The sequence below is a fragment of the Vanellus vanellus genome (genome assembly GCF_965231255.1).
Source record: "Vanellus vanellus genome assembly, chromosome: 1".
Classification (NCBI taxonomy): Eukaryota; Metazoa; Chordata; class Aves; order Charadriiformes; family Charadriidae; genus Vanellus; species Vanellus vanellus.
Window position 1 is genome coordinate 210194623 of NC_138905.1, and position 17317 is coordinate 210211939.

Genomic DNA, 17317 nt, shown 5'->3' on the forward strand with positions numbered 1-17317 from the left:
TCCTGAAATGTCCTCTGTCCAATTGCCTAATCTCAGTCTTGTGAGACAGCTAAGTCTTCAGCTGGTTACCTCATTCTCTGACTTGCTGTACCATCTTCATATGCTTGAACTTGATAGCTTGTATCCTACTGGTGGCTTTTAAACTGGTTACTACAAGTGTTTGAATTGTTGGCTTGTCTGGAAAATCTTGGCATCTTAGAGATGCTTTATTTAGTTTCTGAGTTTGATTTTGTAGATGAATACAGAAAGGAGGTCCTGGGTTACCACTCTGTGGGAACTGTGCTGTTGTGCAAAGTGGAGGAATTGTCAGCTTCAGTCATCCTCTCTAGTCCTCTGAGCACTGAAGGCTTTAAAGGGAGATGTCATTGGTTGCTTTGCACCAAACTGGCTGGACTTGGGCTCTCTCTGTGCAGTAGCTCTATGGAGCTACTTTGTGAAGCGGTCATTTCCAGCTACCTTCTGTCACAGTTCAGCCTGAGAGCCTAGTAGGAGCTAGGAGGTCTGTCAAACAAAGTCCTGATGGTCAGAGATAGCTTGTACCTGAGCCGGGCTCTCCCCTAGACTTTCAGCAGGTAGAAAGCTTCATGTAGAGGCAAGACGCCACCGATCCGGCATGCCTGTGCACTCCCTCTGCTCCTCTGCAGTTGTGGCAGGCTTTGTTGCAGGCTGCAGACGACCACTGAACCAGGCCCAGAGTTGCAGTACAACAGCGTTCAAAGTAGGATACTAAAGCAATACGAGAAAGAGCATCATGATGTGACCCTGTTTAGAATGTTGGCTTTCAGAGTTTCTTTGGATGTTGAAGTGGTTTGGAAATCTGCAGTTTGATTTCCCTATTTTTTCTTAGGATATTCGAAATTTACGATTTGCTCATAAGCCTGAAGGGAGAACTAGACGATCCATATTTGAGAACCTAATGAAATACGCTTTCCCAGTTTCAAATAATCTGGTATGTATTTTATTTTCAGTTGTTACCGAAAGACACAGAGTGGCAGTAAACTGTTTTGTTCAGTCCTGTCTACCTGGTACAATATTCACATGGGGTGCATTTTGTTGAAGGAGGAGAAATGCTGTTTTTTTAAAATCTTAGTATTAATTCTGTAGGAATTTAGATTGTATAGAAACAGGAAAAATCTACTACTGTGGGATTGGATTCCTTCATGTATGGAAAAAAAACCTGATACTCACATCCTCATAACAGAGGGAAAATATTCAAAGCACGGTGACATCCATCAGAGGTTTACAGCTAATGGTGACTGCACTGCTCTCAGTTCTGGAATGCAGTTCATCTGTTCTGTTGTGTTATAACACTGCAATTGTTGCTTCAAATACATATTGAAATGATCTAGTTCTTAATATGTAGAAGCGTTCCTGCCCAAGTAGTCTTTTCTTTCTCTTTAAGAACAAACTTTTGTCTGTGAAGTACTAGGTAATAGACAAGCAAGATCAGAGGTGTAGAGGAAGGTACAGTGTTGTACTAATTACTTGCTAGAGTGAGCATGTTGATCTTTTTCACAAAGCCCTAAAAGAAAAATAGCGCAGTGGGAAAAAAAGAAAGAACAGTCATGAGTTATTATTTGAGGTATCAAACATCCTGGAAATGGGCTCTGAGTTAGCTCTTGGTGCTAATTTTTTTTTCTTTTTCTTTCTTTCTTTCAGCCACTTTTTGCATTTGAGTACAAAGAGGTTTTCCCAGAAAATGGATGGAAGGTGTATGACCCCACTTGGGAGTACAGAAGACAGGTGGGTATTATTGCCATGTCCTTCCTCATCCTCTCTACTCCTCAGAAGTGAGGCTCTGTGCAGCAATATAATTACAGGTCACATGGAGGGGAGCATGATCCTGCTGACAAATGTCGTGCAGGCTGGGTTAGGACATTGTTCTCCACACTGCAGTGATTGATGACAGCAGTACAGCATTAGAGAGAGTAGCATCCACTGATGGAGATTACTCAGGCTGCAGAGAGCTGACTTTAGGCTTTGGTAGAAAAAACTATTGCTCTGGCTTAGTCATCAGCCACTGCTGTCAGTGAGGAAGGGAGGATGCGTTTTGCGGGTACAGACATGCCATTGTTGAGTTTCACACCTCAGCTCTTGCTTGTATCGGCTTTAATTCTTTCCAATTTTCTGTAAGGTATCTCAAGCAGGAATTTGGAAGGAAAAAAAATTAAATGTAGAATGCCTTCGTTTTCTTGGGGAATCAGCATAGGGATCAACCTAGAGAGCGTTGTGATTAACCATAGTTTGGAGCAGACAGTTGTAGTGTGTCCAGAGTGCTCTGGTCAAAGGTGTTACTGATTGTGAAGTGGTAGGCCATCAGTTAGGAATACTGCAGTAAAAAATTGAGTGGTCCTCCCTAGGGGAAAAGATGGGAGAATTTTGTTTTTTTTTTTTTTTTAATGAAATCACTCTTGTAATAAAATTCTCAAGTTGAGGAAACAGCACAATTTGGTGACAGTGTTGCCCTGGACGCATTAAACTTTTGTCTCATGCAGACCTGCCGGATAAAACCAATTTTCCCTTGCAAAATTAAGAAATTTACAGCTATGTAATTTAAAGATATATTTGGATCTTTTCCATAAAGTAAGTCAAAACAAGAAGTCTGTCCTAGCCTGGTTGTTCATCTGATTCCTGATATCCAAAACCTAAGGAAGGAATTAATTTTCCTAGCTTTAGTCTTCTAAAAGCTGAGCATTCCTTCTAAATTGGTTATCTAGGCCTGTCATTAACAGATGGGGAGAGAGAGCTTCACTGTTGGGGGTGATTTGTTCCCTCCTGAAATAGCTGCCTAAGATAGATAGCTGGCTTCTAGGCTGCTAATTGAAAGTGAGATGTATCTTACCTTTGCTGTCTTCATTGCAAAAAAGTGTATGTTTTACAATGAGATACCACAATCTAAATTCCTAGTAGAGACAAACTCCAATTGTTTGTAATCAATGACATGCATTGTATCTAAGGTCGACTTTGACTAATAAGACCAGATAATGCAGCGATTATTGCTTCGTTTAGAATTTACCTCTTTTTTGGTAGTTATTTTAAGGCAAGATCTGTTTATAAAGAGGGATCTGCAGCTCAAGCTGTATAGGAGAGAAGCTTCTTTACAGGACTGAGAACTTTGGAGTAAAAACTAAAGAATACTTGTGCTATCAAAATAATCTCCATTGAAAAGCACAGCATTCGTTTAGCCAAGCTTCAGTTAAAACAGATGAAGTCTTTTGTAAAAAACATTCTTACAATACCTGGAAAGAAGGAATGGTGACCCTTGAGAATTTCAAGGTAAATTAGTCCAATTTCTTAATCCTGGAATATCTGTTTCTAGAATACAAGCCTGTACCTTAAATTTGTCAGGAGCTTGGTTACACAGTGAGAAGATACACATATTTACATGCACGTGATTTGCAGCTCTTCATGGCCTTTCTGTAAAGAAAATGGGACTCTGGGCCACGGTGTCTTTGTTTCTGGTCACATGAGGTAGCACTGTTGTGTGTAAAGCATGTCACAATTTGAGACACTGCTGCAGCATGTACTCCTTTTGTTATGACCTGCTTTTGTATCATTTTTGAACAGACAGGAAAAACTTAGCCTGACTGCTTTTATGTCAAGAAACCAAACTGACGTCCATAGCTGAAGCCCTCAGTCATTTGCTTACATTAGTTACTGTAAAAATGAATGCAGGCCAGGATTTTTTGCAGCCACAGCCTATCCGAATTTTACCCATGATGGGCCACAGTCATTCCCATTCCAGATCACGCAATCCATCTATTCCAGTAGCTTATCTCCAAAAGTGACCAACACCAGCTGCTGAAGAAGAGGTGAACTGTACTGCAGTAGATGTTTATGTTGTGATCTGGCCAGAAGGAGAATTACATCCCTTTCGTTTGAGTTGATTTAGGTCCTGCATATGAAGCTTTAGGTACCCTCCAAAAATTTTAGGTATTTCAGTCTGTTTATTTAATTTCAGCATTTATAACTATGGATGTTCAGTTTATCCGTGTGAATGTCTTAGCCTTTTTTCTTAATCCAACCAGGTTCTGTTAAAACAATAACAAATACTACAGTAAATCAGGATTATGTCCTGAAATGGCAGCAGGGATTCATTAACAGTGAAAAAAACCTGGCGTCATCAAATCAGATAATGGGATTACCTGTCTCTGACTGTATGAATTGTGATCAGAAATAGAAAAGCAGGACATATGCACTATCTGCAGGACCTTTTGGAATTGGTTTAAAAACTATTAGAGAAGAGCTGGCCTAGGGCATAAGCAGCCCAGCAGTACAGCCAGGCGTTAACTTGGTATATCTTAGGCCACGTCAGTCACTTCTCCCTGGGAGCAGGCACACAGAGAGGGGAATAGAGCAAAAGTAGAAGCTATCTACCAGCCATCCAGAAAAGACTTTTAGAGTAGGATCCAGTGAGAGTAGGATTTACAGCAAGACCTGGACAGGCTAGAGAGTTGGGTGGAGAGGAGCCTAATGAAATTAAAGATCAAGTGTGGGGTCCTGCACCTGGGGAGGAATAACCTCATGCACCGGTACAGGTTAGGGGCTGACCTGCTGGAAGGCAGCTCTGCAGAGAGAGACCTGGGAGTCCTGGTGGACAACAAGTTGACCATGTGCCAGCAATGTGCCTTTGTGGCCAAGAAGGCCAATAGTACCCTGGGATGCATTAAAAAGAGCATGGCCAGGTCAAGGGAGGTCATCCTCCCCCTCTACTCTGCCCTGGTGAGGCTGCTTCTGGAATATTGTGTCCAGTTCTGGGCCCTGGAGAGGGTCCAGCAGCGGGCTACAAAGATGGTCAAGGGATTGGAGCACCTCTCTTATGAGGAAAGGCCGAGAGACCTGGGTCTGTTTAGCCTGAAGAAGAGAAGACTGAGAAGGGATCTCATCATGGCTTATCAATATCTAAAGGCTGGGTGTCAAGAGGATGGGGCCAGACTTTTTTTAGTGGTGCTCAGTGGGCAACAGGCACAAGCTGGAATACAGGAAATTCCAGCTCAACATAAGGAAAAACTTCTTTACTCTGAGGGTGGCTGAGCACTGGAACAGGCTGCCCAGAGGGGTTGTGGAATCTCCTTCTCAAAACCCACCTGGATGCGTTCCTGTCTAACCTTCTGTAGGTGACCCTGCCTTGTCAGGGGTGGTGGTGGATTAGATGATCTCTGAAGGTCCCTTCCAACCCCGACTGTTCTGTGACTCTGTGATCTGTGGTAGGATCTGTGTCTACACTGGTAGACGTGGCAAGTTTGCATGTGGTATGATTTATTTATTATATATTTTTTCAGATTAATGTAAGTGTGTTGGTATGATAGAGATTGTAGCAATTAGGAAACATATTCAGTAAACCCCTGGCTTCTCTGTTCTTGGCAAAGATGGTAATATGTAACTTATTAAAAATCTGTGATTGTGTCAAACTATGGGGAGTAATAAACAACCTGTAGAGAACAAAAGGAACTCGGAGAGGTTTGGGATTTAGTCAGTAAATGGAATCACATGTGGCAAATGAAATTTAAAACTGAAATTGCTCCCTGATTTTTATTACACATGGGCTGGCAGTGTATAAAACAGGATGGTGAAGTGAATAAGACTCAGTTGAAACCAAAAGGCCTTGAGATGTCTTTGGAGTAACTTAAAGCTTTCATTTTCCTTAACAAGGTGGGGTGCATTTGGAAAATATTACAAAGGATTGTGAAGCTGGAAATGTGTGATGTTTCCCTACAGAAGTCATGCTTGTCTAATCCTATGCTCTGCTCATACGTACCAGGGAGCCACAGTATAGGGCTGTGGTTACTGCTATCAGAGAAAACATATAGAAACTAATAATTCAGAAGAGGAGCTGACCTGTGCCCAGCATTAGTATACAAGCAGAGTGGGAAAGGTAGAGCATGAGAACAGCATCCTGCAGAGGATTGTTGGGTGGAACTTAGGGTAGTAAAATGAGAATTGAACTGTTAAATGTCCCATGGTTTAACTGAGGTCCAGCTTATGATAGTTATGTGTCTCCTGCAAAACGGATCACAGCTCTGTTGTGCTGAGCAGACACAACCTGGGCTGAGTACACAGCAGAAGCACCAGCTTGGCTCTGGCAGCTGTATCCTGTGTCAGTGGAGGGATGTGCCTGAGCTTGTGTGCTCAGCCTCCTGGTACCTCATGGCTCAAACCACGTTTGAGAAGAGGCACTGCTGGTGTGTAACTCAGGACCCTCCCTGCCTTGCCCAGTGCAGCTCAGGGTGTACCTGCATGGCTAAGCTTGGAATCGGTCTACTGGATCCCATAGAGAGATATGACTGTGTGTAATTCCAGCAAGGAAATTATTTTTTTCCCCTCAGTGAAAGATCCTCCTGTGCTTAAGCTTAAACATGTGCTTTGCAAGGTGGTGGTTTCAGTGCCATGCTGGTGTGTCTTCAGCAGTTTTTCCCTGCAAATGAAGAAAGTCCATCTTCTACAACATGCGTAGGTCAAGTGATAACTGAGCACAGGTCCTTAAAGTAAGGCATGAATGACTGTCCAGAGGGAAACCAAGTCTGGTTTGTGTGTGGAGATGACACAAAGGCTGCGTCTCTATGGTTAGATGATAACAGTCATAAGGAGTGTTCCCAAGCACTGGGGCACCTTCATCGCAAGTTCCAGGCACAGTTCAGTCCAGGCTGTTACTGTCCGAGTTTTGAGTGAGTGTGTTTGAGCATCTTTAGCCATGCACGAAGACGCTCTGCCAGCAGGGTGTATGCAGGTTGAAAGAATAAAGCAGTTATTTACTGACTAACACACAAGAAAGATAGCAGGGACTTAACTAGCTACTAGGCTGAGCATTAATACTCACCACCTCAGAGAAGGTGGCTGAAGAGACTTTCCTGGCCAGGCAGGCACTAGTGAGAGGAGAAGGATGAGCGTCTGCACCTCCCTCAGTTGGGTTGTTGTTGCTGTCTTCCACTGACAATGTCAACACCAGCACACAGATGACCCAGCTGTTGGCTCTCACCCAATTACTGCCTACTAGACTCACAGTTTTTCCTTTTGGATTTTGTACTGTTTCATTATGTTGTTTTCCCTTGCAACCTTGAGCTATCAGTGATCCCCATCTCAACAATCCCCTTCCCTATCTGCAATTATACGTTTCTTGTCTTTCTCTAGATTTTCACAGAGCTCTTTTGTGTGGCTTTGCAGTGTCCTTGGTGGTCTGAGCCATGGTCGTGCAGCTGGGCCACATCAGAGCTGGGACCTGAAGAGACAGCTGGGCCCTTGTGGAGTTCAGAAGAGGGAGGGCTGCAGGGCCTGCTCGCCTGCTGCCAAGCCCAGGCACAGTTCAGTGGTTGGCACAAGCCAAGGATCACCAGTAGGCAGTTCGGACAAACTGCTCTGGTTTGAGGATAAACGAGTTTAAAAGTATGGATGTGAGGTGCACTGTGCCAGCTGGTCTCAGGGAGAACAGTTATGGGCAAATTTAATTTACAACTGTAGATGTGGCCATGTTGCCTTCCTCACTTTGCCCTCTGGCAGCAACTGAACAAGTGATGTTGGTTTACCTGGAGAAGACAGACGACCTTGTGCACCAGTCAGGGCAGCATGCTCTGGTCACGAACGTGGACACCCAGCTGCCACGTTCCCTCACAGCTTCTGAACCATCAGACCTGCTGTTAGCAAGACATGCCTGGGATCCTCCTGCAGGCATACAGCCAGTGGATCCCAGAGCTGGTCCTGAGCATGCAGAGGCTTCTTGAGTTACATCTGTGACAGTTTGGGTTGGTTTGATAGTAGGCTTTTGGGTGCTTACAACTTTCCAGGAAGTAGTGAAATGCATCGTATATGGGGAAATATACTCTGCCCTAGTGAGGCCGCATCTGGAGTACTGTGTCCAGTTCTGGGCTCCCCAGTTCAAGAAAGACAGGGATCTGCTGGAGAGGGTCCAGCAAAGGGCTACAAAGATGATTAGGGGATTAGAACATCTCTCTTACGAGGAAAGACTGAGGTATTTGGGTCTTTTTAGCCCAGAGAAAAGACAACTGATGGGGGATCTTATTGATGCTTACAAATACTTACAGGCAGGGTGCCAGGGGGATGGGAACAGTCATTTTTCAGTGGTGCCCAGCGATAGGACAAGAGGTAACGGGCACAAATTTGAACATAGGAAGTTCCATCTTAACACAAGGATGAACTTCTTTACTTTGAGGGTGGCAGAGCACTGGCACAGGCTGCCCAGAGAGGTGGTGGAGTCTCCCACTCTGGAGACATTCAAGACCCGCTTGGACATTGTCCTGTGCAACTTGCTGTAGGTGACCATGCTCTGGCAGGGGGGTTGGACTAGATGATCTCCAGAGGTCCCTTCCAACCCTGATCATTCTGTGATTCTGTGAAATAACAATGTGCTTTATATCATGTTTAGCTTTTTCTGTTGATTCCGGCTGGAGAAAGTGCAAATCTGAAGAAGCATGAATAAATGCACAAAATACACTGCATCATGGCAAACATCCTGGGAAGATGCAAATTCAGCTCTTCTTCTAGCCTACTTCGCTTTTTTTCTGTCTGCTTCGAGTCCTTAGAGAAAGTCACGATCTGAATCCAAAGCCCTCTTTGGGTAGTGCTGTGATTTCTCCTGTGCCAGGGGGAAGCAGTCATTCCTTGTGATTCAAAGGAAATTTGAATGCTGACACGCAGCATCTTTTGTTTCTTTGAGGGATTGTCATGAATTTTCCTGGTCTGGGCTACTGCAGAGGAAAGATTTCATTTGAATTTGTCAGGGTGGCAGCCTTGGAGGTGTTGGTTCTGGACTGAGCAACATGTGCGGAAGCCGTTCTGCCCCACGCTGTGAAGAGAGTGCTTTACAGTGCCAGTGACTGCTTGATCTCCTCAGTAAACACTGGTAGAGTTGCAGGGTAGAAGAAAAAAAGAGCTCTTCTTCCATGTTACTGCATGTCAGCTCCCATTTTCCTTGCCAAGAGTGTGCTGACAGCGTAGTTTTAATTCAGATTTGGGGGAGGTGAAGTTTCTAAGCGTTGCTGGTGGATCCATTGTAGTGCAGTCACATACTTACTAGGACAGGACTAAAAACAATTTGGTCCTTTGCCATTAGTTCACTTCCAGATTAGTAACCAGATCACAGCTGATGGACAGCTAAAAGCTAGAGTTTTGCTATTCCCTGGTTAACAGCAGAGCTGGTGGACCTAGAAGATTCCATCCTTGCTGTGTACAGCAGGTACATAAAATGTTTTACCCATCAGTAAGCTTGGACTGTGTATACACATTGTTGGAGGTCTGTTTCTGCCACTTCTTTGGCTTCAGGCAGTGCCAAAAATAGCTTTCCTTTAGGATTTTGGGTTACTTGTGATCCTGGCAGCTCTGCAGATTCCTTGTAGTGACTTTTCCTTCCCGGGGAGGGCCTCAGGACCAGGGGTGGTTCACAAGCAAGGTGTGACCAGTTTAAGGCAGGTCCATCCTCTCAGATTTCTAACCGTGACCTGTTTTGACAGCATGACTCACCACTCTGACGGGGAACCTGCTGCAGTCTGTGTGGGTCAACCATAATTACCACAGCTCGTCTGACTTGTGTTAGATTTGTCATTTATTTCCTGTGGGAGCCGTGACAGTGGTAATCGGTGTCCCACCACCCTCCTTAAAATGAAGTACTGTTTATTAGAACAAAAGCATGTATTGTTTTAAGAACTGATGTTCCTCCAAATCAGACTCTGTGCTTAACAGTCTGGCCGCGCTCACTGCATATAGGAACTGTAGTAGATCTGTCTTTCCCACAGAGGTGCTTTGTGTCCGTGCTCCCCCCTGCTGCAGCATGTGTCTGTTTAAATCTCTCCTTGCAGCCACACAGTAGCGACCGCACTGTTTTGATCTGTTAACTCCCAGCATCAGCCAGACTAAGTCTGCAGGTTGTCAGGATCATCCCCATTGTGCTTTGGGTGTTACCTAGAGGTTATCATCTGTTGAGTTGCTTTCCCGTCAGGGCACGCTGAGCTCAGTGATGCACGTGCATAGATTCTCTGCTCTCCCAGCCCAAGTCAGACCAGTAAAACCAGAGAGCTTAGTCTGAGAGGAACATGGGAGTTACACATCACTGTCCAGATCACATACAGTCACACAGCCAGAGACATAGTTATTAGGTTTCTGGTGTTTCAAGGGGATTGCACAGCTGTGTCATAAACACTGAACAAGGCCCAAAACAGACTGATTTTTTTGGGGGCGTTTTACTGCCTGTTCTCCCTTCTGTCTTCCCCTCCATCCTGTCTGGTAACTCCACTTTCCATCCCCAGTTTTCACCCACCACATTTGAGCTAAGTGCTGAGAGAGGAGTGAGGGCTGTCAGTCACTCGTTCTATCCTGCTCCTGGCTCTCCTGTAAGCACCGTGATGAGCCCCTGAGGTATGTTAAAAAGGCTCTGAGGGGGATCACCTGTGCTCCCGCATTTGTAGCCTCCACAGTTCCTTTGCCATAGGTGAGCCTGCCTGCAGGCTTCTAGTTTTCCTCTTCTTCAGTGACCTGAGCAAAACGTCTGCCTCTCTGGGAAGAGGCATGAAATGCAAGTTGCCAAGATAATGCAGTCCCAGGCTCCAGCCCTAAATGTCCTTCGCTAACAAAAGTTGCCTTGAATTTCAGGTCTGGGGATTTGACTGTGATGAGGTCTCAGACCAACTCATTTGCTAACCTGCTGTTGTTTCCTCTTTAGGGAATTCCCAATGAAAGCTGGAGGTTGACCAAGATTAATGAGCGCTATGAGCTGTGTGATACATACCCTGCCATTCTAGCTGTGCCCGTAAACATTCCTGATGAAGAATTAAAGAGAGTAGCATCTTTCAGATCAAGAGGACGCATACCAGTGAGTGTGACAAAAGAAGCCACTTTGATGTGGTGTTGTTACATACCTTTGGGCCATAAATAATGCCAAGATTGGGCTGAATGGATTCCAGGGAGCAAATAAATGGTCAATGGATAATAAAAGTGACAGCAACATGTTTGAGGAGTTAGAAAGCAACATTATCTGCTGGAACCACTGTTGTGAAAGAGATGTAGACTAAACCAAAATGAGAAGATAAGATAACTTAGCACAACCCGGACCAAAACTCATTTCAGTTCCTGGGAAACACAACGCAGCCCTATTTGGTTGTTTACAATTGTCTGGCCTACTCTGACTTTCAGGATAGAGGAATGCTTAAGGATACTCTTGATGACAATGCTTATTAAGTGAAATTAAGACAAAACACATCTTTATTATTATTTCAGCACTAACTGAAAATGTACTATTTTGCTTCTCAGGGCTATAGAAAATTAAATACATTCCTGAAGTGCTTAACTTTTACATGGTGTAACTTAAAACTCTAAGACTTAAACCTATTCAGTCACCTCTTGTCTGTTCAAACTTTGGGAATGCCACCAGAATGAATGAGTAAGGACAGAAGAGTTCTTTCATTCAATCGTGATTTAATAGAATCCAGCCTTCTGGAACTAGCTAATACATGGCAGGATCCCAGCACAAGCCATTACAGGTAAAATACTTCACTGGTTTAATGAATCCCATTTTTCCTTCATTTCTTTCTCATTTTTTTCCGAAGGTATTGTCATGGATTCACCCAGAAAGTCAAGCAACGATCACTCGCTGTAGCCAACCAATGGTGGGAGTGAGTGGCAAACGAAGCAAGGAAGATGAAAAGTACCTTCAAGCCATCATGGATTCTAATGCTCAATCCCATAAAATCTTCATATTTGATGCAAGGCCTAGTGTGAATGCTGTAGCCAATAAGGTCAGGTGCTTTTTCCTCTGTCAAAAGCTGGGAATGTAATCATTTAGAGCACATTTCCCACCACCAATTTCAAATTATTCCTTTTCCACAGTGAAGAGATTTGTACGCAATGATCTGATCCCCTAGACAGACTTTCACACCTGCACTGGTATCAGTAGATATCAGTGTGACTAGGAAAGGTCCGTTTGGATTAATCCACAACTTGAAATGAGATTGGATGGGAAAAAATCCAAGTAGTACTGAGATCAAACTTTAACACCCTGGATCTTGTGTATCACCGTTTTTCACTTCACGTGGTTGAAAGGCTGCTTCCTCGAACAGCGCCAGAACTCTGTCCCTGTTAACCCTGACAGGAGCAGAGGTTACTCAGCACTTACGAAAATCAGGCATTGTGATCTTTAATTTCAAAATATAAGCTGGGGATCTTTAATGTCTAGGAATGTTGCTGTGTTCTTCCTGCTGTTATGTCTCATGCCATCACTCTAAGCCCCGTTTTAATGGTAGAACAGCTTTGTTGCACTAAAGCTGATTTTTTTTTCTTTTTAATGCGTCTTTCCCACTACTTAGGAAATGCAATTAGTGTGTGGGATATACTCCTCTATAATAGTATGGTAAATTTGTAAATGACAGAACAGTGAATCTAATGAGCTAGCAGCTTGAATGGGGATAAATGATAATTACAGAGAAAAAGAAGGCTTGTAATGTAATATTCTTTGGTAAAAATTATAGCATTCATTACTATTGCAGGAAAAAGACACAAAGTGTGTGCATGTACCTATTTGTTCCCAATTTTAAGATATATCAATGTTTATTGCCTGTTTACAGCACAATCACTGTGATATTTTGTCATGTTGGGATTGTGGTTTTGCTTAATGATTTTTATGTGGATTTTGTTCTTCAGGCTAAAGGAGGGGGCTATGAGAGTGAGGATGCCTATCAGAATGCCGAATTAGTGTTCCTGGACATTCACAATATTCATGTTATGAGAGAATCGCTAAGAAAACTGAAAGAAATTGTGTATCCCAATATCGAGGAGACTCACTGGCTGTCTAATTTAGAGTCAACTCACTGGCTGGAGCATATCAAGGTACGCAGGTCTGCACCCACTGCATGTGGCTGAGTCACCACAGGTCTGTACCAGTCTGTTCAGTGGGAAATGTATCCAGAGCTAACTCCAGTGCTGGATTTTCAATTCATGAGAAATGTAAAGGCTTAAAATTTGTTTCCAATTTAAAAACAACTGAAACCACAGTTTTCTGGAATGGGGAATTTTGAGGAGATGGGAAGAGGGACAAGAGAGGGGGTTGAAATACTGAAAGATGGTATTTTGGAAGTGAAGTGTGTTCCTGGGGAATGTATAACTTTGAAAGCTCTGGTTAGAGCATAGGAGTCCCAGAGCTCCCAGGCTCTTGACTTGGGGATCCTCAACATCCTGACATTACTGCCTGGTCCAGACAGCAGATGTTGAGAGTTCGTACCCCATCAGCCTTTCAGGAATCCAAGCAGAACTGGAATGAGTGGGGCAAAATGCTTCAGCTTCTACAAGTGTTGGCTTTCAAATTAAGCTTGCTATTTCCTAAAAATGTCCAGCTTATGTTGTCTGCCTGCTAATGCAAAAAGGGGCAGTTGCAAGGTGATGGCTATTTTGTGTTCGTGTTCAGAGACAGAATGCTCCTGAGTTTAAATCCTGGTCTGTCCAAGGACTGAGCTTAATGCAGGGGCTCTTCTAGGGTGTGCCTGTGCTACAGTTTGGATGTGTTGTCATCTTGCTGGAACAAAAAAATGTGTTCACCAATTTGCTGTCCTAGTTATAAAGTAGTTGGAACTGATTTACCATTCTCCTTGAGGCAGACGGAGCCCTTGGTTTGTCCTGTGTTGTCACCAGCCATTTTTCATTTATAGTTTCTGTTCCAAAGAGATTTTGTAACTGTTTTTTTTTCCTTGTCTCAGCTCATTCTTGCTGGAGCCCTTCGGATTGCCGACAAGGTGGAATCAGGGAAGACGTCAGTGGTTGTGCACTGCAGTGATGGCTGGGACCGAACAGCCCAGCTCACCTCTCTGTCTCTGCTCATGTTAGATGGCTACTACCGAACTATCAGGGGCTTCGAAGTGCTAGTGGAGAAGGAGTGGCTGAGCTTTGGCCACAGATTTCAGCTGGTGAGTCACTAGCCCTTGGAAGGCACTGAACAGAAAGTTATTGTCCACCTTGAAGGATTTCAAAGGAGTTTAGCCTTTCCTGTGAGAAGTCTCCCACCTGAACTCGCAGAAGAAAGGTGAATGCTGTTGCTATTGTTTTCTGCCTAAAATTCCAGTCATCTCTTAACCTGCTTGGAGACAGTAGTGGCTAGATATGAGGAACAGGTGGTATTAAATCTCTGAGGTGCCTGATTGATGTGCTGTGTTCCCATGCTTAGGCTTAAACTAACAGTGTGTGTTGCGTTCAGGATTGGCATTTCTGCTGGGAGTTGGCAGAGACCATGGGGGTATTTTTTGTCTTTCTTTCCAGGTTAGCCCATTTTCTGAGACTGCTTGGACACTGTTGTTTAAAAAATGCCTTGGTATTGAAAAGGCTGGAGAATGTGGTTAGGGGCTTGACCTCATGTTTTCTCCAGGCACATTTTATTTTTGAGAAGGCTTTTCATTGTTTAGGTAAAAGATCAGCAGTTTGAGACTGGAGCAAGAGTAGCTCGTGGTTGCGTCCCTAAAGCGGGCCGAGAGGCAGCTCTGTGGACTTGTGACACACCAGTTTGTTATGGTTTGCACTGATGGGAATTGAGAGCTCCCTTCAGTAGTATCCTTTCAGTCTTTGTTCCTATTGTGTTTTGCTCTCTTGTGGTCATTTAATTTTGGCAAGGGCTAGAAAAAGGTGTGTTTACAGCACATGCGATGGTGGGTTGCGTAGTCAAATGCTCTGAGGAAGGTGGGGAAACTGAGGCACTAAGCAACTGAGGTTCTGCTGCAGCAAAACAGTTATCTGGTGTTTGAACAGTGAGTATTTTAGCTTCCCTGTCTATACAAAGAAGATGATGATACTGATTTCCTTTGGTGAGAGGAGAACAGTATTACAGAAGAGGTAGGGATCTCTGTTACTTACATGTTCTTGTCTTGTCTTTGTCCGGTACTTAGAGCTCCTGGGTAATATATAACCACTCATGTACTATACTAGTTATAAGGAATCAGGCCTCACATGTCTTGGCCACACAGCACAGTCAGGGTTGGAGGACTATTTCTGGGGATACTTTCATCACTGCCTCTCGAGGTGGCAGGAGATGGGCTGGGTTAGTGTTTGTACAGCGCTTGGAAGCTGTGAGGTGTTGTGTGATGGTTATCGCCACATGCCGTGCCTGTAGGTAGTGTTTAGATCTAGCACACTGTACTACTGAAGTAGCCAGGACGACAGCTGCAGCTGAAGCAAAAAGCATTCTCATTTTTTTTCCTTCTGATCTTTAGCTATTAACTGAAATCAGTGCCAGCACAGCATCTGGAGCCTCTACTCAAACAACTCTTGTTTTAATTTAGCATGAAAATATCCCCATAAAGAAATTTAACTTCAAAGACAAAAGGAGTAGCTGTCCTTTACCCAATGATATAGACAAAGCAAAATCAGGACTTATTTGAACCTTCTTGTAGCTCTTGGTAAAGGCTTGGGTGGCTGAGAGGAGACCCCAGCAGTTTCCCCATGAACCCTGTATGACTCGTGTTCTTTGTCCTTCTCGGTTTCAGAGAGTTGGCCATGGAGATAAGAATCATGCAGATGCGGATCGCTCTCCTGTCTTCCTCCAGTTCATCGACTGTGTCTGGCAAATGACAAGACAGGTAAATTGCTGGGTGGCACGTATGTCCACAAAGCCACTGTACCAAGGTGTGGCACAGTGTCTGGCCACAGGAGTAACTTCCAAGCCGACGTGCACAGGCTCACCTTCCTGGGCTTCTACTCTTGTTTTGACTCTGGCAACAAGTTTCTTAGGAGTCTATTTAGCACAGGAAGGCCACGATGTCAGCTTGTGTCAGATTAGCTAATGAGTGGGGGCTGCTTTCCTACATGCTGCTATAATAAATGTGAGAAGCAGCTTGCTTTGCCCTAGAATAGGAAACAGCTGCCTCACATTTGTCACAGAACAGGCACCCCAGCCATCCTCCGTAGCCCACTGTGCCTTCAGAAGCGTAAGTGACTTGAGCTGCTAATGTAAGCCTCTACCGTGGTGGGTGCGGGAAAATCCCTGTTGCCTCTGCTCAAGCTGATCCCTTAACCAAACCTGCAGCAATGGAGCAATGCATTTGCTCCATTTTAACTTCTGCTGAAACCTAACATACTGCTCCTGATTCATACCCGATGTATGGAGCTGAGTTCCTTACTTCAGACCAGGCGTGGTGGAGGCACAGTTCAGGAGAGATCCCCTATGGCTGGCAGGTTTTTCGCCAGGTATGTGGGACCTAGAAGGTTTTTTGTGTCTGCTGTGACACAAAATGTGTCACATGGCAAAAGTCAGCCATGGCCAGGCTGAAAAAATTAGGCTCATCATGGATTAAAACAGGTGAAATGCAGAAGAAGGATGCCACTATATATGAAGCTGTACTGCATCCAAGTAGAGACAGAGGAAGGCTTTACTGTCATCAAAAGTTGCTTTCACCATGCTGTCCTTGGATTGCTCCTAGAAGCAGTTATCCTGACCTGCAGCTGGTGAGGTCAGGATGCTGCAACTGGGGCAGCCTGGGAAGAGAAGGGCGGTTTGTGAGGGAGGAGGGCCCCGTGCTCTCCTCTCCATTGCCCCAGCATGTCTTTGCAGTTCACTGCACATGTTCTTACTGACCCTTTGAGGAGCTTCAGTTCTCCCTGTCTTTGGGCCTGATTGTTTCTGTGTGGAACGGCAATAGGAAACACAGCCCCTACCCATACACGTGTTCCTCCCACTGACCTGTGTTGCAGGATCCCTCCCTGCTGATCCCTCCGGGAAGTGCCATGTTGCACAAACAGGTTATTTCCATTTGGCCCTGGGAAATTTCTGTTTCTTTTTATGCATTATTTCACATATGCTGCAGCCTTTTTTCACAGTCTTGTTGCATGGTCTGTCATGAGGCGCAGGCATAGCAGAGCAAGCTTCAACTTGAAGCAGCACTGAGTGTGTATAAACACAGCAGTCAAACCCTTCAGACCTCTGGCTTTTGCTCAAAATTCCTCTCTGCACATGTAAAGCAGCTTTCCAAGAGAGAAACTCTTTCTTCTGGAAGCAGCAGATATGATCCTGAATATCCAGCCAGGCAGGGAACAGGGACAAATCCTGTTTTAGAAATCGAGAAGAGAGGCCAACTCCTTACCAAGACCACAAAGTGGGAGAAAGTTTATTTGCGATGATTCCTGTTCTAAAATCCCAACCTCATTTTCTGGTTCTGTCTGAAGTTTCCTACAGCATTTGAGTTCAATGAGTACTTCCTGATAACCATCCTGGACCACCTGTACAGCTGTTTGTTTGGGACCTTCCTGTGCAGCAGTGAGCAGCAGAGAGTGAAGGAGGTAAGGCAGCTTTCCTCCAAGGTGAAGGCACACTACTGTGATTGCTTCAGCTGACCAGGTACTGCTA

The 17317-nt window shown here is 44.4% G+C and overlaps 1 protein-coding gene across 1 annotated transcript in view; it reads left to right on the forward strand.

Moving 5' to 3' along the window:
• Window positions 1-17317, forward strand: part of MTMR2 (myotubularin related protein 2) — a gene marked incomplete at both ends in the record, with an annotated part of 61747 nt that overhangs the window by 41759 nt on the left and 2671 nt on the right. Inside the window, 8 exons of the mRNA XM_082483450.1 lie at window positions 848-949; window positions 1660-1743; window positions 10667-10816; window positions 11550-11738; window positions 12640-12825; window positions 13689-13895; window positions 15462-15554; window positions 17137-17250. Coding sequence (XP_082339576.1) covers window positions 848-949; window positions 1660-1743; window positions 10667-10816; window positions 11550-11738; window positions 12640-12825; window positions 13689-13895; window positions 15462-15554; window positions 17137-17250 — 1125 coding nt within the window. The remainder of the gene's footprint in view (window positions 1-847; window positions 950-1659; window positions 1744-10666; window positions 10817-11549; window positions 11739-12639; window positions 12826-13688; window positions 13896-15461; window positions 15555-17136; window positions 17251-17317) is intronic.